The sequence below is a fragment of the Eschrichtius robustus genome, chromosome X, assembly GCF_028021215.1.
Source record: "Eschrichtius robustus isolate mEscRob2 chromosome X, mEscRob2.pri, whole genome shotgun sequence".
Lineage (NCBI taxonomy): Eukaryota > Metazoa > Chordata > Mammalia > Artiodactyla > Eschrichtiidae > Eschrichtius > Eschrichtius robustus.
In genome coordinates this window covers 38,444,340-38,467,879 of record NC_090845.1, presented here as the reverse complement: position 1 = coordinate 38,467,879, position 23,540 = coordinate 38,444,340, and the positions used below count along the sequence as shown (strand labels likewise).

Below are 23,540 nucleotides of genomic sequence, written 5' to 3'. Positions count from 1 at the left end.
GGCCCTCCAAAATTATGGGAGATATTTGTTGTTTTAAGTTTTAAGCTAAGTTTGGGGGTGATTCGTTACACAGCAATAGATAACTCATACACTGTCACTTTCCAGGGTTTGTTTTTCCCCCTGTATGCAGAATGTGAAATGCAGAAACTGCCTACAAAGAGGACTTACTGCTTAGATGCCACAGAAGGTAAACTTGTGCCTGTCTTGTCCAAAACCTGATGTCTTCAGAAACTTTCAGAGTTGTTTTCAATATCTTTGCATTTGAAATCTTTAACAAAAGTAGGGTTTTTGATCACATACATTGGGGTTCCCCAGTAGACCACCCTGGAACTTCCCCCATTCTCCAGAGGGAGGGGGGATTGGGGGTCAAATCCTAAAGGGCAGCCTCTGCTGCAGAGGTAATGGCCTTACACCCAAAGCCCCACCCTTCTCTTTTCCCTCCTCATGCTCCCAGGTTTAAGCAAAGTCCTTTAGCACCCATAGGATTCCTAGGGGGGATACCCTGGGCTAATACTGTTGACCACTGACCCTCACCCTCACCCCTAGCTAGAGTGCAACACAGGGTGATAGGTTCACCAGCTTTACAAACTGCCAGTTCCCCCATTTTTAGGCATGAGGAAAAGAGGAAAGGATTATGATCTTGTCGTTTTTATTTTCTGTTTACCTAGAATTCAGGGTTGACAGCCACTGACCGCTGAGTTGTTTATTTATCCTGATTCCACTGAAGGTTCTGTCATTGCTCCCGGTCATCAATAGATTCTAGGTTCTCTTGCTAAGTACTCCTTAAAAGTCTGAGCTGGATTTCACTGAATTCATTTAAACCCACTCGGAAGTATTTCCCTCAGTAGAAGTAACCCTTGGAATTTTTTGGCGTACAGACATTGTGGCTTATCTGGCCCGGACACCCAAAACAAGTTAACAAACGCATGTTCCCAAGAGAGCTTAAAAAAAAATCAATAAATTAGCTAAGTTGAAGTGTCTTTCATTCAGCCTTCCTCCCCTATATAAACTAACCCTCGAGTTGCCTGTTCCGTGTAGAGGAAGACCAGCCAATCTACCCTCACCTTCTAAAAACCATTTTATTTCCCTGTCACGAAATAAACAACACTCAACAGCTTCAGTTCTGTGCTATTTGCCATTTTTTATTAACAGAACTGCAGGTTTCAATCAGATTCGCACTGTTTCAGAGTCAAAACAAAACTTTTTATGGATCTTTTCTTTAGGAAGAACAGTTCAGTGCTTGCAAGCTGCAAAGATTTGATAGGGCCCTCTCAATCATGTTCTGGGGTCAGCGGATCGTAGTCGGTGACCTCCAGGCAGTCGCCGTCAGTCACAGGGTCTTCAGCTGCCGGGGTGGTAGCGGGGGTAGCGGCGGTAGAGCCGGGAGAGGCGACAGAGGCAGCAGCGGCTGTGGCCGCCGTGGCGCCGCCGTAGTGGTAGATCAGATAGCGGCCCCCCTGCATACTCTGCGCCACCACGTTGGTGCCGTGACACGCCATCAGCAGCAAGTTGCGAGGCTGTACGAGGTAGGCGAAGCGCATGAAGGCCATCGAGTAGAAGATGAGCGCCGTCGTCATGCGGCCACTGATGATGTCCGGCGGCGCCCTCATGTCCTTGAAGGCGGCCAGCGGGATGCCCCAGTTGGCCACTGGACCCCAGAAGTGCGTGCTGGTCACGTAATCCCGGAACTCCTTGGTCTTCACGATCTCCACCGCCCTCCGCCACAGTGCCGCCACCGCCGCCATGATCGCCGAGCCGTGGGAGCGCCAACGGATGAACAGCCAACCGACAACGAGGTGGAACGCAGAGCCCGGAACCGTTGATTACCCTACCGCGGCCCGGAACCTCCGCCTTCGTGCGGCGGCCGTAAAGCGCGCTAGACAGCACGTGCCGCCGTCCTGCGTAGCTTTGGGGGCGGGGGCGCGGCCTCGCCCTCGTGCCTTCGCGTCTCTGCCGTAAAGTGCACCAGATGGCGCGTGCAGCTGTCGTGCCTGTCTTTGGGAACGCGAGGCGCAGCCTCGCCCTCGTGCCTTCGCGTAACTGCCGTAAAGTGTGCATGCGTGTGCTTCTAAGTGAAGGTGGGATTACAGCCTCGTCCTTCGTTCCCCGTCGTGCTGCGGCCACCTGAAAGCTCCTCGCCCAGGGAGGCGAGGGTCCTGCTGACTACTTCTCAGCTACACGGGGGGAAACTCTCTTCTCTCCAGTCTGTGGACAGCGTTGACTAGATGTTGATACAGAATTCTTCAGCCAGGTACAGAATTTTCTTTGCACAATTTGCCCGAGTGTTACTTGCGAAGCGACATCTCACCTCTAAATATTTCAGCATCTGGCTCTTCACAAGGACTTTCTCCTACAAACCACAGTACAATAATCCACTCAGATACTTAACGTTTAGTACTATCATCTAATATGCAGTGCATATTTAAGTGTTACAGTTTTATGGCTGTTTTTTTTCTTTATTGTTGGAGGGGGGAGATCCAGGATCCACTCAAGATTCACATTTAGTTATCATCTCTTTTACATTAATCTAGAAGAGTTCCCCAGCGTTTTTTGTCTTTTGTGACATTGATATTTTTGAAAAGTACAAGTCAGTGTTTTTTTCAGAATGTCCTTAATTTGAATTAGTCTGTTTTCTCTTAATTAAATTTAAGTTGAATGTTTTTGGGCAAGAATACTATACACGTGTGGTTGTGTCCTTAGTGCATCACAGTGGGAGGCACGTGATATCACTTTGTTCCCTCATTGGTGATAGTGAGTTTGATCATTCGGTTAAGGAGTTGTCTGCCAGATTTCTCCATTGTAAAGGACCTTTTTCTCTATGTAATCAACAGATAATCCAAGGGGAGCCTCTTATGAGAGTGTATGGATAAGTCTTTCACCTAATAGTTAATATCCATTGATGAAAATTCTTAATGAAAAAACTGATGACTCTTTTCCCAGTGTTTTCTACCTTTTCCAGTAAAAGTAATGTGTTGAAAAGTAATAAAGTATACATTGAAATATTAATACTTTAAGTAGTGATTTACAAACAAGCCCATTATACCTTTAAAAATTAATACATTCATTATCTATGTTCATTTACATCCCAGATGTTTTACAAATATAGCTTTAAAATATACGGTATAGCCATTGTTCAAAAGGAAAGCAGCATTATTTTCATATAACCCTTTTAAAGCACTGGGCTTCCAAATATCAATGACTGGTATACTGGTGTGAGTCAGTTAAGTATACATTTGAATTAATAAGTCAGCAAGCATGAATTGAATGACATTTTAGGCCTACCCTGCCAGATGCTCCAGTGTCCTAAAAGAAATGTAAGTTGCCACTCCTTGTCCACAAGAAGCTATCAGTACTTGTAGATCGTCTCACATAGGTTGTTACTTGATTTTGATTACCTATTGCTGTGTAGCAAATCACCCCAAAACATAGTGGCTTAGAACAACAACAATCCTTTATTTTACTCAGAGATTTGCAATTTGGGTGGGACGCAATGGAGACAACTTATCTGCTCCATGCATGGCCAGCTGGGGCAGCTCAGCTTGACACTGGAAGATCCACTTTCAAAATGATTCACTAACAAGGCTGGCAAGTTGATACTGGTTGTTGACTGGGAACTCAGCTGGGACTATTAAAGCTGCTTGTGCTTCCTCACAGCATGGTGCCTAGGAACAAGTGTAACAAGAGAATCAAACAGAAGCTATGTGGTAGGCAGAATTCTAAAATGACCCCCAATGACCCCTGCCCTTGCATAATCTCCCCCAAGTGTGGGCAGAACCTATGAATATGATTAGATATCACTCCCATGATTATATGACAAAAGGGAATTTGCAGATATAATTAAGGTCCCAAAGTAGTTGACCTTAACATAGGGAGATTCTCTAAGTGGACGTGACCTAATCACATGAGGTGCTTTGTTTTGTTTTGTTTTTGGCTTAAGACAACGAGTTTATTTTCTCACAGTTCTGGAGACTAAAAGTCCAGAATTCAGCAGGGTCACGCTCCCTTTTGGGGCTGCCTCTTCCATCTTCTGGTGACTACAAGCATTCCTTGGCTTGTGGCCACAGTACTCCAGTCTTGGCCTCCATGGTAACATTGCCTCCTCCTCTTCTGTGTGTCTTCTCTCTGCCACATGAGCCATTTGAGTGTGGGTCTGGAGGTCAGAGACGGAGAAAGTCAGAGATTGAAAGTGTGAGAGGGATTTGACCTGAGGGAGATTCTCTGTAGCTGGCTTTGAGTGTGAAGGGGGCCACGTGGCAAGGAATTTCGGCAGCCTCTAGGAGCTGAGGGCAGCCCCAGCTGAGTGCCAGCAAGGAGAGGCAGACCTCAGTCCTACAGCCACAAAGAACTGAATTCTTCCAACAGCATGCACGCCTTTTGAGACCCTGAGCAGAGAACCTAGCCATGCTGCGCCCGGAATTCTGACCTACAGACTGTGAGCTAATACGTGGGTGTTCTTTCAGGCCACTAAGTTTGTGATAATCTGTTGTGTAGCAATAGAAAACTAATATAAGCTGTATTTATTGGCTTTTATGATCTAGCCTCGGAAGTCCCATAACATAACTTTCTCCACACAAAAGCCCACCCAAACTCAACGAGAGCGGACATAGACCCACCTCTGTAAGGCAGGAATGTTCAAAGTCATACTTTTTAAGAAGAGCATGTGGGATGGGAAGTATTGTTGGACCACCTTTGGAAACTACAGTCTACCATATTCTTTAACTTGAAATCACATGACTATAGAACATTGGATCTCACGGATTGTCTGTACAATAGGGATGATAGTGGTACCTACCTCACAGCAGTATTGTGAGGTTTCAGTGTGTTCATCCATGTTCAGTGCTTAATATAGGGCCTGGTGTATAAGAAGTGCTCAGTGAATTTTACCTGTTATCATTATTATCGTCCAGTCCAACCCTCTCAGTTTACAAGTAAGGCAGGAAGCTTTAGGGAATTGTGTCATTTGCCACGGTGACTCGGTAAATTCATGGTAGACCAGGATTAAGATTTCCTTCTCTCACAGTAATCCTCTGCACAAATCACTTTAACGTCTGATGTGTTTCTGTCTTTCCAACTATGTTGTAAGTTCCCTTAGACCAGCGGAAGTATCACCAAATGAAATATTCCTTCTCCCCACAAGCCTTTCTAACATGTTGACTGGATGTGGCCCAAATTGAACAAGACAAGATCTGCCTGTTCAGAGGGGCATCTTAAAGCTAGAGAAACGGAGGTACAGACAACGGTACAGGCAACGTTTAAGTGACTTTCCTGGTAGATTCCCGGCTGGTAGATGCCTGGCTAAATATAGTCTTTGTATAAGGTTTGTGCCTGGTAGATATTTGTTGGTTGTTACAGTTGCAGTGAATGGCCCAAATGGAGGGTAAGACACTGTAATGGAACTTGGGGAGACTTGAGAAGGATACAAGGCTAGGAATGGGCAAAGCTGTAGAGAATCCTACCTGGCAAAGATAGTGGCAAAACAGTTTTAGGATTAGAGAACATCGGTAATGCTGTCCTGGGATTACCCTTCCGCACAGGGAAATTAGGCTGCTGTATATTTCACTGTATTTTAATAGATGAGACTAAGCAGCTAAAGGTTTATTATTATTATTGATAGTATTTCTTTACCATTACTATCACTTCTACTCTCTGTGCCAACATAAAGCTGTCAGGGCCTACTGTGTGGCTCCACCTTGAGACACATGAACATGGAGGGCAAGTTCACTGTCATCTTTCAAAGGAAAACGCTGGGAGAAGACTGGCAAATACTAAGATAGATTCCTACCTTTCCCCAGTCTACTGAAAACTTGCCATCGCATACTTTATTCTAACGAAGATTCCAGGTTTACAGGTCTCATGACACTTTGCTGGACGTGAAGGATCCGGACCCACGTGACCGCTCAGTGAGTTCCAGGGCAGTGGACCATGGAGAGCACACCTTTTGATTTTAATTTATTTTCTTTTTAACTTCTTATTCTGAAATAATTTCAAATTCACGGAAAAGTTAAAATAGTTTAAAACAAGAATGGCAAAGCAAGAAGTGTGAAAAGAACTCATGTATATCCTTCACCAAGATTTACCAACTGTTAACATTCTGACACATTCGCTTTATGGTTTTCTTTGCCCCTAAGAACTTCAGAACTTCAGTGTCTTTTTCCTAAGCATGCGGACGCTCGTGGACTTTCTCTTACGTTACCGCAATATACCCATCAACAGCAAGGCGTTTACCATTGATATAGTACTGTAATCTACAGTCCTTATTCACATTTTGCCAATTGTCCCAGTAAATGTCCTGTGTAACAATCTTCTGTTTCTAGTCCAGGATGCAGACTGGGGTCACGCATTGCATTTAATTGTGATGTCCCTGTAGCCTCCTCTAATCTACAACAGTTCCTCCACCTTTCCTCAGCATTCACGACCATGACACTTTAGAAGAGTACAGGCCAGCGGTTTGATAGAATGTCCCTCAGTTTGGGTTCCCTTGATGTTTCCTCACGACCACGTGCAGGGAGTTCATGTTTGGCAGGAGCCCTGCAGAAGTGACATCCTGTGCCCGGCGCGGCACCTTAGCAGGCACATGATGGCCATTAGTGAGACGAAGGTGGCCTTCTGGTGACTAGTGAGACCAAGGTAATGTTCACTAGGTCTCTCCACTGTAAAGTCAGTATTTTCCCCTTTGTAATTCATAAGTGATTTGTGGGGAGATACTTTGAGACTATGTAAATATCCATTTCCTCATCAAATATTTTAGCATCCATTGATGATTCTTGCCTGAATCAAGAATTACCGTAATGGGACTTCCCTGGTGGGCCAGTGGTTAGGACTCGGCGCTTTCACTGCCGTGGCCCAGGTTCAGTCCCTGGTTGGGGAACTAAGATCCCACAAGCCTTGCAGTGCGGCCCAGGGGGTGGGGGGAAAGAATTACTGTAATGATGACAGCATTTAATTAATTTATTTATTTTTGGCTGCGTTGGGTCTTCGTTGCTGCACGCGGGCTTTCTCTAGTTGTGGCGAGCAGGGGCTGCTCTTCGTTGTGGTGCGCGGGCTTCTCATTGCAGTGGCTTCTCTTGTTGCGGAGCACAGGCTCTAGGCACGCGGGCTTCAGTAGTTGTGGCACGCAGGCTCAGTAGTTGTGGCTTGCGGGCTCTAGAGCGCAGGCTCAGTAGTTGTGGCGCACAGGCTTTGCTCCGCAGCATGTGGGATCTTCCCGCACCAGGGCTGGAACCCATGTCCCCTGCATTAGCAGGAGGATTCTTAACCACTGCGCCACCAGGGAAGTCCCAGCAGTTTATTTTTTAAATGATTTTCTGTCTTGTCGTTTAAAACAAAAATCAGAGATTGTATTTCATTAGAGCTGCCCTGGAATGCTGGCCAACATTTATAAGACATAAGACTATTCCTGAATTATGGCTGTGAAAACTGAACATTTAGGATTTAGGTATTTCATGAAATTTTTTTTGGCCACATCTTATGCTGATTTCCTTGGAATATTTGCTCTCACATTCTACCAAAGGGAATCAATAGCACAGTGCCTCAAGAGAAGCTGGATGAATAAAACAGTAGGCAGATATATTGGCTCTGCTATTTTCAGTTACTGCAAAAAGTAATTTTAGAGCCATCTGTGGCCCTGATTCTAATCTTTTGCCTTCTTATGCCGTTTTTCCCCCACATGTGAATACAGTGGCTGAAGCCTGCGTGGTTATCCAGCGTCTTCCAGTAGCTAAGAGAACGTCAATTAAGTGTGTTATACCTCAGCTTCTCTAGCTATAAAACACCCCCTGTGTCCTGTTCTGGTCTGGGTCCCTCCGTGCAATCGCGTGGCAGGAGGGGATCATTGGGTCCGGCCCCCAGTGGACCGTGGCTTCCTCCCCATCTTCTGTTTCATGTCTGCCTTATTCCTGTGTCCTCAGATCAGGTCAGTGGTGAAAGAAGCAGAAGGCTGCAGGCCTTCCTCCCCCTCCCCTGCCAGGGCCTCATTCGCAGCATCCTGTCACCGGAAATAGGTCAGTGCCGCCTACTCATACATAGTCTTGGCACCGGAAATGAAAAAACCTTCTGTTAACCTTTTACTGAAAGGATCATCAAGTATTTTAAATCTTAGAAAAATTTGATGTTTTAAAACTTTGTTTTGAAAATGTTTCACACTTACAAAAAGGTTGCAAGAATGCAGAGAATTCTCATATACCCTTTCCTGAGATCCACCAAGGTCAGAGTTCTATCCGGGAAGCAGGGCCGCTGAGCGTGAGAAGGGATTTATTGCAGCGAATAGACGGGACGGAGCTGGGGAGGTTATGGGGGAGGTGGAGGGAGGAAGAGTCGACAGCTGGTCAGTGCGAAGAGCCAAAGCGGGGCCTGGGCCCTGAAGGGAGGCTGGCCAGGAGTCTAGTGCTGGGCCTGGGGAGAGGCGCTGGGGTCAGCCCCGCAGTCAGGGGGACGAGCTGGCCGCGGAGCGGAGGAGAAGAGAACAAGCTGCGGTCCACCAGCACCTCTGTGCCTGCCTGCCTGCCTTCCACTGCGTTTAACCCCGCTGCCTTCTGAGAGTCGGTTTCCTTCTGCTTCAAACCTCTTGCAGTGATGTCTGAGCCAGCTCTTCCCTGGAATCGCGCGGGGAAGGCGATTCCGGGAACCACGGTTCCGGCTCAACCGGGTTGACACAGTACCAACCACTGCAGCCAAGTTGAAACTTTGCCATGTTCGTTTTATGGTTCTCTTTATACATATGCATGTGTGTGTGTGTGTGTGTGTGTGTATCTATATATGTAATATATTTATATATATATAATCCAAACACACATTACTTTTTTTTTTATATATATATTTTTTTTTAATTTTATTTATTTATTTATTTATTTATGGCTGTGTTGGGTCTTCGTTTCTGTGCGAGGGCTTTCTCTAGTTGCGGCGAGCGGGGGCCACTCTTCATCGCGGTGCGCGGGCCTCTCACTATCGCGGCCTCTCTTGTTGCGGAGCACAGGCTCCAGACGCGCAGGCTCAGCAATTGTGGCTCACGGGCCTAGTCGCTCCGCGGCATGTGGGATCTTCCCAGACCAGGGCTCGAACCCGTGTCCCCTGCATTGGCAGGCAGATTCTCAACCACTGCGCCACCAGGGAAGCCCCACATTACTTTTTATCTGAATCATTTGAGAGTAGGTTGCAGACATCATTTTGCTTTACTCCTTAATACTTCACTGTGTATTTCCTAAGAACAAAGATATTCTCTGATGTAACCACAGTATAGTTATCATTGATGAAACGTTGTATACAATATTTTATGTAATTATAGTGCACATTTCAGTTTTGTCAATGGTCCCCAAAATGTCCTTTATTGCATTTTTTTCTCTTCAGTACAGGACCCACGCAGGGCATTTAGTAGTCCCCTTTCATCTGGAACAGTTCCTCAGCCTTTCTCTGTTTTTCATACCGTGGACATTTTTGAAGAGCACAGACCAGTTATTTTATAGACTGTTCCTCAGTTGGGGCCTGCCTGATGTTTCCTCACAGAGTCACATCTCAGCCAAAATACTGTCAAAGTGATCTGTGTCCTTCTCAGAGTATCACATCCAGAAGCACGTGTCTGTCTGCCCCTCACTGCTGATGTCCATTTTCATTACCTAGTCAAGGCATTGTCCAGTTTCTCCACTGCAGAGATACGACTGCCCCTTGCAGCTAATAAACGCTCAGTAGGTAATTACTTTAAGACTATGTAAATATCCTGCTCCTTGTCAGACTTTCTCTCCCATAGATTCAGCATCCATCTTCTCCAAATCAATATTTACTATGATGGATGCAGAGTGGTGATTTTCCAGTTCCACCAGTCCTTCCATATATATCCGTCAACATTACTGTAAGGAAGACCCTCCATTCTCCATTTTTTGTTTGTTTGTTTGTTTGCGCTGCGCCGCTTGCGGGATCTTAGTTCCCCGACCAGGGACCAAACCCGGGCCCTTGACAGTGAAAGTCCTGAGTCCTAACCACTGGACCGCCAGGGAACTCCCCCTTCTCCCCCCTTTTATATACGTACCTATTTATTATTAAGGTGGTCTCATGGATTTCTACTTTACTCAGTGGGATATAATCCTTTACTGTCCCCTTAATTTGATGCCCTAATCAGCCCATATTTGGACAGTGGGAGCCCCTTGAAGCTGTCTCCTCTGACCTTTCAGCATTAAACTACACAAAAAGATACACCCTGCAAGGGATGTCTTCTCCCCAATTTATTCCATGCTGTCCACCCCCATCCCCAAACTTATAGGTACCTAACTACATTGTTTTCTGGTTCATCCTTCCTGTGTTTCCTTTTGCAAAAGTGAGGAGATATGTGCATATTTACTTATTTCCCTTTCTTACACAAATGGAAACAGACTGTTTAAACTCTTTTTCACCTTACAGTATGTCCTGGAAACACCCCACACCACCTCACAGAGATCTTCCACATTTTTTTTTTTTAATTTTTAAAAAAATTTTTTATTTTTGGCTGGCTGTGTTGGGTCTTCGTTCCTGTGCGAGGGCTTTCTCTAGCTGCGGCAAGCGGGGGCCACTCTTCATCTCAGTGCACGGGCCTCTCACTATCGCGGCCTCTCCTGTTGCGGAGCACAGGCTCCAGACGCGCAGGCTCAGTAGTTGTGGCTCACGGGCCCAGTTGCTCCGCGGCATGTGGGATCTTCCCAGACAAGGGCTCGAACCCATGTCCCCTGCATTGGCAGGCAGATTCTCAACCACTGTGCCACCAGGGAAGCCCCACGTTCTTTTTTCTACAGCTACATAGTACTCCATTGTGTGGGTGTATCATCGTTTATTTAGCCAATAGCCTTGATTTGGACACTTGGGTAGTTTCTACTATTTTGTGAGTACGAGTAATGCTGAATATCCTTTTTTTTTAATAAATTTTTTAATTTTTTATTTATTTACTATTTTTGGCTGTCTTGGGTCTTTGTTGCTGCACGCAGTCTTTCTCTAGTTGTGGCGAGTGGGGGCTACTCTTCGTTGCGGTGCGCGGGCTTCTTGTAGCGGAGCGCAGGCTCTAGAGCGCGTGGGCTTCAGTAGATGTGGCACGCGGGCTCTAGAGCGCAGGCTCAGTAGTTGTGGTGCACGGGCTTAGTTGCTCCGCGGAATGTGGGATCTTCCCGGACCAGGGCTCGAACCCGTGTCCCCTGCATTGGCAGGTGGATTCTTTTTTTTTTTTTTTTTAAACATCTTTATTGAAGTATAATTGCTTTACAATGGTGTGTTAGTTTCTGCTTTATAACAAAGTGAATCAGTTATACATATACATACGTTCCCATATCTCTTCCCTCTTGCATCTCCCTCCCTCCCTCCCACCCTCCCCATCCCACCCCTCTAGGTGGTCACAAAGCACCGAGCTGATCTCCCTGTGCTATGTGGCTGCTTCCGAAGAGCTATCTATTTTACATTTGGTAGTGTATATATGTCCATGACACTCTCTCACCCTGTCACATCTCACCCCTCCCCCTCCCCATATCCTCAAGTCCATTCTCTAGTAGGTCTGTGTCTTTATTCCCGTCTTGCCACTAGGTTCTTCATGGCCTTTTTTTTTTTTTCCCTTAGATTCCGTATATATGTGTTAGCATACTGTATTTGTTTTTCTCTTTCTGACTTACTTCACTCTGTATGACAGACTCTAACTCCATCCACCTCATTACAAATACCTCCATTTCATTTCTTTTCATGGCTGAGTAATATTCCATTGTATATATGTGCCACATCTTCTTTATCCATTCATCCGATGATGGACACTTAGGTTGCTTCCATGTCCTGGCTGTTGTAAATAGAGCTGCAGTGAACATTTTGGTACATGATTGTTTTTGACCTATGGTTTTCTCAGGGTATATGCCCAGTAGTGGGATTGCTGGGTCGTATGGTAGTTCTATTTGTAGTTTTTTAAGGAACCTCCATACTGTTCTCCATAGTGGCTGTATCAATTTACATTCCCACCAACAGTGCAAGAGTGTTCCCTTTCCTCCACACCCTCTCCAGCATTTATTGTTTCTAGATTTTTTGATGATGGCCATTCTGACCGGTGTGAGATGATATCTCATTGTCGTTTTGATTTGCATTTCTCTAATGATTAATGATGTTGAGCATTCTTTCATGTGTCTGTAGGCCATCTGTATATCTTCTTTGGAGAAATGTCTATTTAGGTCTTCTGCCCATTTTTGGATTGGGTTGTTCGTTTTTTTGTTATTGAGCTGCATGAGCTGCTTGTAGATCTTGGAGATTAATCCTTTGTCAGTTGCTTCATTTGCAAATATTTTCTCCCATTCTGAGGGTTGTCTTTTGGTCTTGTTTATGGTTTCCTTTGCTGTGCAAAAGCTTTTAAGTTTCATTAGGTCCCATTTGTTTATTTGTGTTTTTATTTCCATTTCTCTGGGAGCTGGGTCAAAAAGAATCTTGCTGTGATGTATGTCATTGAGTGTTCTGCCTACGTTTTCCTCTAAGAGTTTGATAGTGTCTGGCCTTACACTTAGGTCTTTAATCCATTTTGAGTTTATTTTTGTGCATGGTGTCAGGGAGTGTTCTAATTTCATACTTTTACATGTATCTGTCCAATTTTTCCAGCACCACTTATTGAAGAGGCTGTCTTTTCTCCACTGTATATGCTTGCCTCCTTTATCAAAGATAAGGTGACCATATGTGCGTGGGTTTATCTCTGGGCTTTCTATCCTGTTCCACTGATCTATATTTCTGTTTTTGTGCCAGTAACAAACTGTCTTGATTACTGTAGCTTTGTGATATAGTCTGAAGTCAGGGAGCCTGATTCCCCCAGCTCCATTTTTCGTTCTCAAGATTGCTTTGGCTATTCGGGGTCTTTTGTGTTTCCATACAAATTGTGAAATTTCTTGTTCTCGTTCTCGTTCTGTGAAAAATGCCAGTGGTAGTTTGATAGGGATTGCATTGAATCTGTAGATTGCTTTGGGTAGTAGAGTCATTTTCACAATGTTGATTCTTCCAATCCAAGAACATGGTATATCTCTCCATCTATTTGTATCATCTTTAATTTCTTCCATCAGTGTCTTATAATTTTCTGCATACAGGTCTTTTGTCTCCTTAGGTAGGTTTATTCCTAGATATTTTATTCTTTTTATTGCAATGGTAAACGGGAGTGTTTTCTTAATTTCACTTTCAGATTTTTCGTCATTAGTGTATAGAAATGCAAGAGATTTCTGTGCATTAATTTTGTATCCTGCTACTTTACCAAATTCATTGATTAGCTCTAGTAGTTTCCTGGTAGCATCTTTAGGATTCTCTATGTATAGTATCATGTCATCTGCAAATAGTGACAGCTTTACTTCTTCTTTTCCGATTTGGCTTCCTTTTATTTCTTTGTCTTCTCTGATTGCTGTGGCTAACACTTCCAAAACTATGTTGAATAATAGTGGTGAGAGTGGGCAACCTTGTCTTGTTCCTGATCTTAGTGGAAATGGTTTCGGTTTTTCACCATTGAGGACGATGTTGGCTGTGGGTTTGTCATATATGGCCTTTATTATATTGAAGAAAGTTCCCTCTTGCCTACTTTCTGCAGGGCTTTTATCATAAATGGGTGTTGAATTTTGTCAAAAGCTTTCTCTGCATCTATTGAGATGATCATATGGTTTTTCTCCTTCAATTTGTTAATATGGTGTATCACGTTGATTGATTTGCGTATATTGAAGAATCCTTGCATTCCTGGGATAAATCCCACTTGATCATGGTGTATGATCCTTTTAATGTGCTGTTGGATTCTGTTTGCTAGTATTTTGTTGAGGATTTTTGCATCTGTGTTCATCAGTGATACTGGCCTGTAGTTTTCTTTCTTTGTGACATCTTTGTCTGGTTTTGGTATCAGGGTGATGGTGGCCTCGTAGAATGAGTTTGGGAGTGTTCCTCCCTCTGCCATTTTTTGGAAGAGTTTGAGAAGGATGGGTGTTAGCTCTTCTCTAAATGTTTGATAGAATTCACCTGTGAAGCCATCTGGTCCTGGGCTTTTGTTTGTTGGAAGATTTTTAATCACAATTTCAATTTCAGTGCTTGTGATTGGTCTGTTCATATTTTCTATTTCTTCCTGGTTCAGTCTCGGCAGGTTGTGCATTTCTAAGAATCTGTCCATTTCTTCCAGGTTGTCCATTTTATTGGCATAGAGTTGTTTGTAGTAATTTCTCATGCTCTTTTGTATTTCTGCAGTGTCAGTGGTTATTTCTCCTTTTTCATTTCTAATTCTATTGATTTGAGTCTTCTCCCTTTTTCTCTTGATGAGTCTGGCTAATGGTTTATCAATTTGGTTTATCTTCTCAAAGAACCAGCTTTTAGTTTCATTGATTTTTGCTACTGTTTCCTTCATTTCTTTTTCATTTATTTCTGATCTGATCTTTATGATTTCTTTCCTTCTGCTAGCTTTGGGGTTTCTTTGTTCTTCTTTCTCTAATTGCTTCAGGTGCAAGGTTATGTTGTTTATTCGAGATGTTTCCTGTTTCTTGAGGTAGGCTTGTATTGCTATAAACTTCCCTCTTAGCACTGCTTTTGCTGCGTCCCATAGGTTTTGGGTCGTCGTGTCTCCATTGTCATTTGTTTCTAGGTATTTTTTGATTTCCCCTTTGATTTCTTCAGTGATCACTTCGTTATTAAGTAGTGTATTATGTAGCCTCCATGTGTTTGTATTTTTTACAGATCTTTTCCTGTAATTGATATCTAGTCTCATAGCGTTGTGGTCGGAAAAGATACTTGATACGATTTCAATTTTCTTAAATTTACCAAGGCTTGATTTGTGACCCAAGATATGATCTATCCTGGAGAATGTTCCATGAGCACTTGAGAAAAATGTGTATTCTGTTGTTTTTGGGTGGAATGTCCTAGAAATATCAATTAAGTCCATCTTGTTTAACGTATCATTTAAAGCTTGTGTTTCCTTATTTATTCTCATTTTGGATGATCTGTCCATTGGTGAAAGTGGGGTGTTAAAGTCCCCTACTATGATTGTGTTGCTGTCGATTTCCCCTTTTATGGCTGTTAGTATTTGCCTTATGTATTGAGGTGCTCCTATGTTGGGTGCATAAATATTTACAATTGTTATACCTTCCTCTTGGATCGATCCCTTGATCATTATATAGTGTCCTTCTTTGTCTCTTGTAATAGTCTTTATTTTAAAATGTATTTTGTCTGATATGAGAATTGCTACTCCAGCTTTCTTTTGATTTCCATTTGCATGGAATATCTTTTTCCATCCCCTCACTTTCAATCTGTATGTGTCCCTAGGTCTGAAGTGGGTCTCTTGTAGACAGCATATATATATGGGTCTTGTTTTTGTATCCATTCAGCCAGTCTGTGTCTTTTGGTGGGAGCATTTAATCCATTTACATTCAAGGTAATTATCGATATGTATGTTCCTATTCCCATTTTCTTAAATGTTTTGGGTTTGTTATTGTAGGTGTTTTCCTTCTCTTGTGTTTCTTGCCTAGAAAAGTTCCTTTAGCATTTGTTGTAAAGCTGGTTTGGTGGTGCTGAACTCTCTCAGCTTTTGCTTGTCTGTAAAGGTTTTAATTTCTCCATCAAATCTGAATGAGATCCTTGCTGGGTAGAGTAGTCTTGGTTGTAGGTTTTTCTCCTTCATCACTTTAAGTATATCCTGCCACTCCCTTCTGGCTTGCAGAGTTTCTGCTGAAAGATCAGCTGTTAACCTTATGGGGATTCCCTTATGTGTTATTTGTTGTTTTTCCCTTGCTGCTTTTAATATGTTTTCTTTATATTTAATTTTTGACAGTTTGATTAATATGTGTCTTGGCGTGTTTCTCTTTGGATTTATCCTGTATGGGACTCTCTGTGCTCCCAGGACTTGATTAACTATTTCCTTTCCCATATTAGGGAAGTTTTCAACTATAATCTCTTCAAATATTTTCTCAGTCCCTTTCTTTTTCTCTTCTTCTTCTGGGACCCCTATAATTCGAATGTTGGTGCGTTTAATGTTGTCCCAGAGGTCTCTGAGACTGTCCTCAGTTCTTTTCATTCTTTTTTCTTTATCCTGCTCTGTAGTAGTTATTTCCACCATTTTATCTTCCAGGTCACTTATCCTTTCTTCTGCCTCAGTTATTCTGCTATTGGTCCCATCTAGAGTATTTTTAATTTCATTTATTGTGTTTTTCATCATTGCTTGGTTCCTCTTTAGTTCTTCTACGTCCTTGTTAAATGTTTCTTGCATTTTGTCTATTCTATTTCCAAGATTTTGGATCATCCTTGCTATCATTATTCTGAATTCTTTTTCAGGTAGACTACCTATTTCCTCTTCATTTGTTAGGTCTGGTGTGTTTTGACCCTGCTCCTTCATCTGCTGTGTGTTTTTCTGTCGTCTCATTTTGCTTATCTTACTGTGTTTGGGGTCTCCTTTTTACAGGCTGCAGGTTCGTAGTTCCCGTTGTTTTTGGTATCTGTCCCCAGTGGCTAAGGTTGGTTCAGTGGGTTGTGTAGGCTTCCTGGTGGAGGGAACTAGTGCCTGTGTTCTGGTGGATGAGGCTGGATCTTGTCTTTCTGGTGGGCACGTCCACATCTGGTGGTGTGTTTTGGGGTGTCTGTGGCCTTATTATGATTTTAGGCGGCCTCTCTGCTAATGGATGGGGCTGTGTTCCTGTCTTGCTAGTTGTTTGGCATAGGGTGTCCAGCGCTGTAGCTTGCTGGTCGTTGAGTGAAGCTGGGTCTTGATGTTGAGATGGAGATCTCTGAGAGATTTTCACCGTTTGGTATTACGTGGAGCTGGGAGGTCTCTTGTGGACCAGTGTCCTGAAGTTGGCTCTCCCACCTCAGAGAAACAGCCCTGATGCCTGGCTGGAGCACCAAGAGCCTTTCGTCCAGACGGCTCAGAGTAAAAGGGAGAAAAAATAGAAAGAAAGAAAGAAAGAGGATATAATATAGTGAAGTAAAATAAAGCTATTATAAAGCAAAGCTATACAGACAAAATCTCACCCAGAAGCATATACATATACACTCACAAAAAAAGGAAAAGGGGAAAAATTAATATATCCTGCTCCCAAAGTCCACCTCCTGAATTTGGGATGATTTGTTGTCTATTCAGGTATTCAACAGATGCAGGCACATCAAGATGTTTGTGGAGATTTAATCCGCTGCTCCTGAGGCTGCTGGGAGAGATTTCTCTTTCTCTTCTTTGTTCGCACAGCTCCCGGGGTTCAGCTTTGGATTTGGCCCCGCCTCTGCGTGTAGGTCGCCTGAGGGCGTCTGTTCTTCGCTCAGACAGGACGGGGTTAAAGGAGCAGCTGATTCGGGGGCTCTGGCTCACTCAGGCCGCGGGGAGGGAGGGGTACAGAGGAGGCGGGGCGAGCCTGCGGCGGCAGAGGCCTGCGTCACGTTGCAGCAGCCTGAGGCGCGCCGTGCATTCTCCCGGGAAAGTTGTCCCCGGATCACAGGACCCTGGCAGTGGCGGGCTGCACAGGCTCCTGGGAGGGGCGGTGTGGAGAGTGACCTGTGCTCGCACACAGGCTTTTTGGTGGCGGCAGCAGCAGCCTTAGCGTCTCATGCCCGTCTCTGGGGTCCGCGCTGATAGCCGCGGCTCGCGCCCGTCTCTGGAGCTCGTTTAGGCGGCGCTCTGAATCCCCTCTCCTTGTGCGCCGTGAAACAAAGAGGCAAGAAAAAGTCTCCTGCCTCTTCGGCAGCTGCAGACTTTTTCCCGGACTCCCTCCCGCTAGCACCGAAGCCCGAGCCTCAGCTCCCAGCCCCGCCTGCCCCGGCGGGTGAGCAGACAAGCCTCTCGGGCTGGTGAGTGCTGCTCGGCGCCGAGCCTCTGTGCGGGAGTCTCTCCGCTTTGCCCTCCGCACCCCTGTTGCTGCGCTCTCTTCCGCGGCTCCGAAGCTTCCCCCCTCTGCCACCTGCAGTCTCTGCCCGCGAAGGGGCTTCCTAGTATGTGGAAACCTTTCCTCCTTCATGGCTCCCTCCCACTGGTGCAGGTCCCGTCCCTATTCTTTTGTCTCTGTTATTTTTTCTTTTGCCCTACCCAAGTACGTGGGGAGTTTCTTGCCTTTTGGGAGGTCTGACGTTTTCTGCCAGCGTTCAGTAGGTGTTCTGTAGGAGAAGTTCCACGTGTAGATGTATTTCTAATGTATCTGTGGGAAGGAAGGTGATCTCTGCGTCTTACTCTTCCGCCCTCTTCTCTCATCCCCTAATAATGGCAGGTGGATTCTTAACCACTGCGCCACCAGGGAAGCCCTGAATATCCTTGTGTCTGTATTTTCTTGTTGTTACTGGTGTATTTTAAGAGGAAGGCCCTAGAAATGGTACTGCTGGGTCAAAGGGTAAATAACAAATCTAGTTTTGCCAGATATTGACAAATTCACCTTCCATTTTGCATTCTCACAATGTTTAAGAGTGTCTGTTACCGCACAGCCTTGTCAACAGTATACTGTCAAGCTTTAGAATGTTTGCTAACCTCATAGATGAGAAATGGTATCTCACTGTAGTTTTTTAAAATAACAGCTGTATTGAGGTACAATTCACATACCATACAATTCACCCATTTGAAATGTACAATGGTTTTTAGTGTTTTCACAGAGCTGTGCCATCATCACGGTAATCAACTTTAGAACATTTTCATCACCCCAAAAAGAAACCCCGTACCCATTAGTAGTCCCTCCTCATTGTCCCCTCCCCAAAGTCCCTGGCAACCTCTCAACTCCTTCCTGACTCTAAGGAGTTGCCTATTCTGGACATTTCATATATGTGATATTTTGGTCTGGCTTCTTTCATTTAGCTTTATGTTTTCAAGGTTCGTCCATGTGGTAGTGTGTGTGTCAGTACCTCATTCCTTTTTATGGCAGAACACTCTTCTACAATGTGGAAAGACCACATTGTGCTCATCCATTCATCAGTTGATGGACATTTGGGTTGTTTCTGCTTTTTGGCTATTGTGAATAATGCTGCTGTGAACATCTGTGTACAAGGTTTTTGTTTTTTTGTTTTTTTTTGTTTTTTTAATTGAAGTATAGTTGATTTACAATGTTGTGCCCATCTCTGCTGTACAGCAAAGTGTCTCAGTTATACCATGTAGACATTCTTTGTTTATATCCTTTTCCATTATGGTTTATCACAGGGTATTGAATATAGTTCTCTCTGCTGTACAGTAGGACCTTGTTGTTTAGCCATCCTACATATAATAGTTTACATCTGCTAACCCCAAACTCCCAGTCCTTGCCTCCCCTCCCCACCCCTTGGCAACCGCAAGTCTGTTCTCTATGTCTGTGAGTCTGTTTCTGTTTTGTAGATAAGTTCATTTGTGCCATATTTTAGATTCCACATATAAGTGATATCATATGTTATTTGTCTTACTCTTTTTGACTTCACTTAATATGGTAATCTCTAGTTGCATCCATGTTGCTGCAAATGGCATTGTTTCATTCCTTTTTGAGTACTATGCCATTGTATATATGTACCACATCTTCTTTATCCATTCATCTGTCATTGGACATTTAGGTTGTTTCCATGTCTTGACTATTGTGAATAGCGCTGCTGTGAACATAGGGGTGCATGTATCTTTTTGAATTATAGTTTTGTCCAGGTATATGCCCAGGAGTGGGATTGCTGGATCATATGGTGATTCTGTGTTTACTCTTCTGGGGAACCTCCATACTGTTCTCCATAGTGGCTGCACCAACTTACGTTCCCACCAACAGTGTAGAAGGGGGTTCCCTTTTCTCCACACCCTCTCCAGCATTTGTTATTTGTAGACTTTTTAATGATGGCCATTCTGACTGGTGTGAGGTAGCGCCTCATTGTAGTTTTGATTTGCATTCCTCTAATAATTAGTGATGTCGAGCATTTTTTCATGTGCCTACTGGCCATCTGTATGTCTTCTTTGGAGAAATGTCTATTAAGCTCTTCTGCCCATTTTTTGATTGGGTTGTTTTATGTGGTTGTATGTTTTCACTTCTCTTGGGTAGATCCCTAGGAGTGGAATGACTGGGTCATATGGTAACTCTATGTTTAGTCTTTTGAAAAACTGTCAGACTGTTTTTCCAAAGTGGCTTCAACGTCTTACATTCCCACCAGCAGTGTACGAGGGTTCCAATGTCTCCGCAGCTTCAGTAACGCTTGTTGTTCTCTCTTTTTTTTTTTTTTTCTTTAAGAATTTATTTATTTATTTATTTATTTTTTGGCTGTGTTGGGTCTTCGTGTCTGTGCGAGGGCTTCCTCTAGTTGTGGCAAGCGGGGGCCACTCTTCATCGCGGTGCGCGGGCCTCTCACTATCGCAGCCTCTCCTGTTGCGGAGCACAGGCTCCAGACGCGCAGGCTCAGTAGTTGTGGCTCACGGGCCTAATTGCTCCGCGGCATGTGGGATCCTCCCAGACCAGGGCTCGAACCCGTGTCCCCTGCATTGGCAGGCAGATTCTCAACCACTGCGCCACCAGGGAAGCCCTTGTTGTTCTCTTTTTGATCGCAGCCATCCTAGTTGATGTTCTCAGTGTAGTTTTAATTTGCACTCTTAGTATGAGTGAATTTGAGTATCTTTTCACATGTTTAAGGGCCATTTTAGTATCCTTTTAGGTGAATTGTCAATTCATGTCTTTGGCTTGTTTCTATATGGGAATTTTGGACTTTTCTCCCCTCTCATTTTGAAAGTTCTCTCTATATTAGAAATATTAGTACTTTATCTGTGAGGTATGTTGCAAATATTTTCTTCTTTTGTGGTGTTTTTAGCAGCATTACTCATAATAGCCTCACACTGTGAATGGACATTTAAAATGTGGTCTGTCCATTACTGGGATACTGTTCAGCAATAAAAAGGAAGGAACTATGGATACATGCTATGACATAAATGAACTTCAAAAACCTGATGCCCAATGAAAGAAGCCAGACACAGGAGACCACATGCTATATGATGTCGTTTATATAAAATATCCAGAAAAGGTAGATATATAGAGACAGAAAGTAGATTCGTGGTTGCCTGGCTCAGGGGACCAGAGTGCAAAATGGGATCAACAGTAAATGTGCATGAGGGATCTTGGGTGATGAGAAGGTTCTGAACTGATTTGTGGCAGTGTCGCACAGCTCGGTAAATTTACTAAAGCACCATTGAACTGTACACTTGAAATAGGTATGTTATATGATATCTAAAACATACCTCAATAAAATTTTTAAAAAATTATATTTTTAGATAGTCAAATTTATCAACCTTTTCTTTCATTGCATCTGGGTTTTGAGTCAAGTTGGGAAAGCTCTTCCCTACACTTGGGCCATTGAAGTAATTCACCCTGTTTTCTTCCAATACTTGTATGGTTGCTTTCTCTCTCTTTAAAATCTAGATCTCTCACCCATTTGGAGTTTGTTCTTGCGTGTGCTGGGAGATAGGGATCTAGTTTTATCTTTTCCCAAATGGGTATCCTGTCGCCCCAACATTTATTCAAAAGTTCACCTTTGCCCAGTGATTGATTTGAGATGCCACTTCTACCATATACTAAATTTCTGTATGTACTTCAGTCTATTTCTAGACTTTCTGTTCTATTCCATTGGTTTGTCTATCAGTGCATCAATACCATACTGTTTTTTTTTTTTTTTAGTGGGACATTTTATTTTTTATTTTTTTAATAGATCTTTATTGGAGTATAATTGCTTCACAATACTGTGTTAGTTTCTGTTGCACAGCAAAGCGAATCAGCCATATGCATACACATGTCCCCGTATTCCCTCCCTCTTGAGCCTCCCTCCCACCCTCCCTATCCCACCCCCGTAGGTCATCGCAAAGCACCAAGCCGATCTCCCTGTGCTATGCTGCTGCTTCCCACCAGTCAACTATTTTACATTCAGTAGTGTATATATGTTGATGCTACTCTCACTTCGCCCCGGCTTCGCCCTCCCATCCCATTTCCTCAAGTCCATTTTCTGTGTCTACCTTTTTATTCCTGCCCTGCAACTAGGTTCATCGGTACCTTTTTTTTTTTTAGATTCCATATATATGTTAGCATAAACCATACTGTTTTAATCATAGAGGCTTTATGTTTTAATATCTGGTAGAGCTAGTTCACCCTTGTAACTTTTCCTTTTCACTGTTTTCTTAGTTTTTCATATATAAACTTTAGGATCAACCTGTCTAGCTCCATAAAAACATTTTTATTTTCATCAGGATCAGATTAAATTTGTTAATTAACTTAGGAAGAACTGACATTTTTATGATGTTGTTGTGGGTTGAATTTTGTCCACCAAAAAGATATGTTGAAGTTCTAACCCCTGGTACCACACAGTGTGACCTCGTTTGGAAATAGGGTCGTTGCAGATGTAATTAGTTAAGATGAGGTCATACACTGGAGTGGGCCCAGTACTAAGGGTGGGCCCTTAGTCCAATATGACTGTTCTTATAAAAAGGAATTCTGCCTCGTCTAGCATACAAATACAGGCTTGAGTTTCCAGCCTGCTGGCCTGTGCCCACAATCACATGAACCAGCTCCTTAAAACAAATGTGCATGTATATATGTGTGTGTATATGTATTTTTCATATATTCTCTGGAGCACACCGACTGATATACATGTTGTTTTTCTATTCAAAAAGATGTCTTTTCATTTGTCTATTTTTGTGTCTTTTAAGAGTGGTTCAAAACTGAAACTTGTTTTCTATAGCCATGGTTTGAGATGTATGTAACATTCTGGGCTTGTATGTTCTTTCCTTGGGTTTCTTGAAAATGCTGTTCCACCCTCGCAGTACTTTGCATATTACACATGAGAAGTCTGATGCTAGGCAACTTTTCTTATTCATATAAATAACTTGACCTTGTGCCTGGAAGCCCTGAAGATCTTTTGTCTTAAAAGTCTAAAATTTTAATAAGATATGTCTCAGAGTTGATAGATTAATGTCAATTTTCTGAAGTACATGGTGGGCCATTTCAATATGTAGATTTAAATTTTCTCTTATTTCTTGGATTAGAGTTTTAAAAAAAGTTAATGTCACCAAAGATTAGACATATTGAGATCACGTGCCTCCTGACATCATGAGCAAATATCAAACCAACAATCTTATAGAGAGACATTCTATAAAATCACCGGCCATTCCTTTTTCAAAAGTGCACCAGTGGTCCAGTGGTTAGGATTCAGCACTTTCACTTGCTGGGGCCCCGGGTTCAATCCCTGGTTGGGGAACTGAGACTAAGGAGACAGGACAACTAAACGCGAAATGCGCTCCTGAACTGCATCTGGGGCCAGTAAAAGGTCACTAGAGTAGGACAACTGACATAATTTACTAATCAAAGTTTGTTCCTATTATTTGCAACCAAGAAACTAGCCAGTGCATATCAGTGGTACAATGATGGGCCCAAGCAGAGTTCCTTGAATTTGGTACTATTATTATAGTTTATATTAAGCATTCACAAACCTTTGAGCATGTTATCCCGCTGAATGCTGACTTTCACAAACCTGGAGTATTACCATCCCCATTATATAGATGAAAAACTTTGATTCAGAGAGGATTAAGGGATTTGCCCAAGATTGTTCAGCTAGTAAGTGGTGAATCGGATAACTGAATTCATCTTTATTTCAGTCACAGTGCTTCTTAACTAATGCCTTTTTCTGAC

General features: G+C 43.3%; 1 protein-coding gene across 1 annotated transcript; it reads right to left on the bottom strand.

Annotated features, from left to right (window-relative positions):
- Nucleotides 1-1,168: 1,168 nt before the first annotated feature.
- MPC1L (mitochondrial pyruvate carrier 1 like) lies at nucleotides 1,169-1,940 on the bottom strand. Its single transcript, XM_068533796.1, has one exon. The coding sequence runs from the start codon at nucleotides 1,743-1,745 to the stop codon at nucleotides 1,272-1,274; it is 474 nt and encodes a 157-aa protein (XP_068389897.1). The 5' UTR covers nucleotides 1,746-1,940; the 3' UTR covers nucleotides 1,169-1,271.
- Nucleotides 1,941-23,540: the final 21,600 nt, after the last annotated feature.

Bases quoted from the DNA above. Each gene is read 5' to 3' on its own strand.
- MPC1L (XM_068533796.1), bottom strand. From the start codon at position 1,745: ATGGCGGCGGTGGCGGCACTGTGGCGGAGGGCGGTGGAGATCGTGAAG.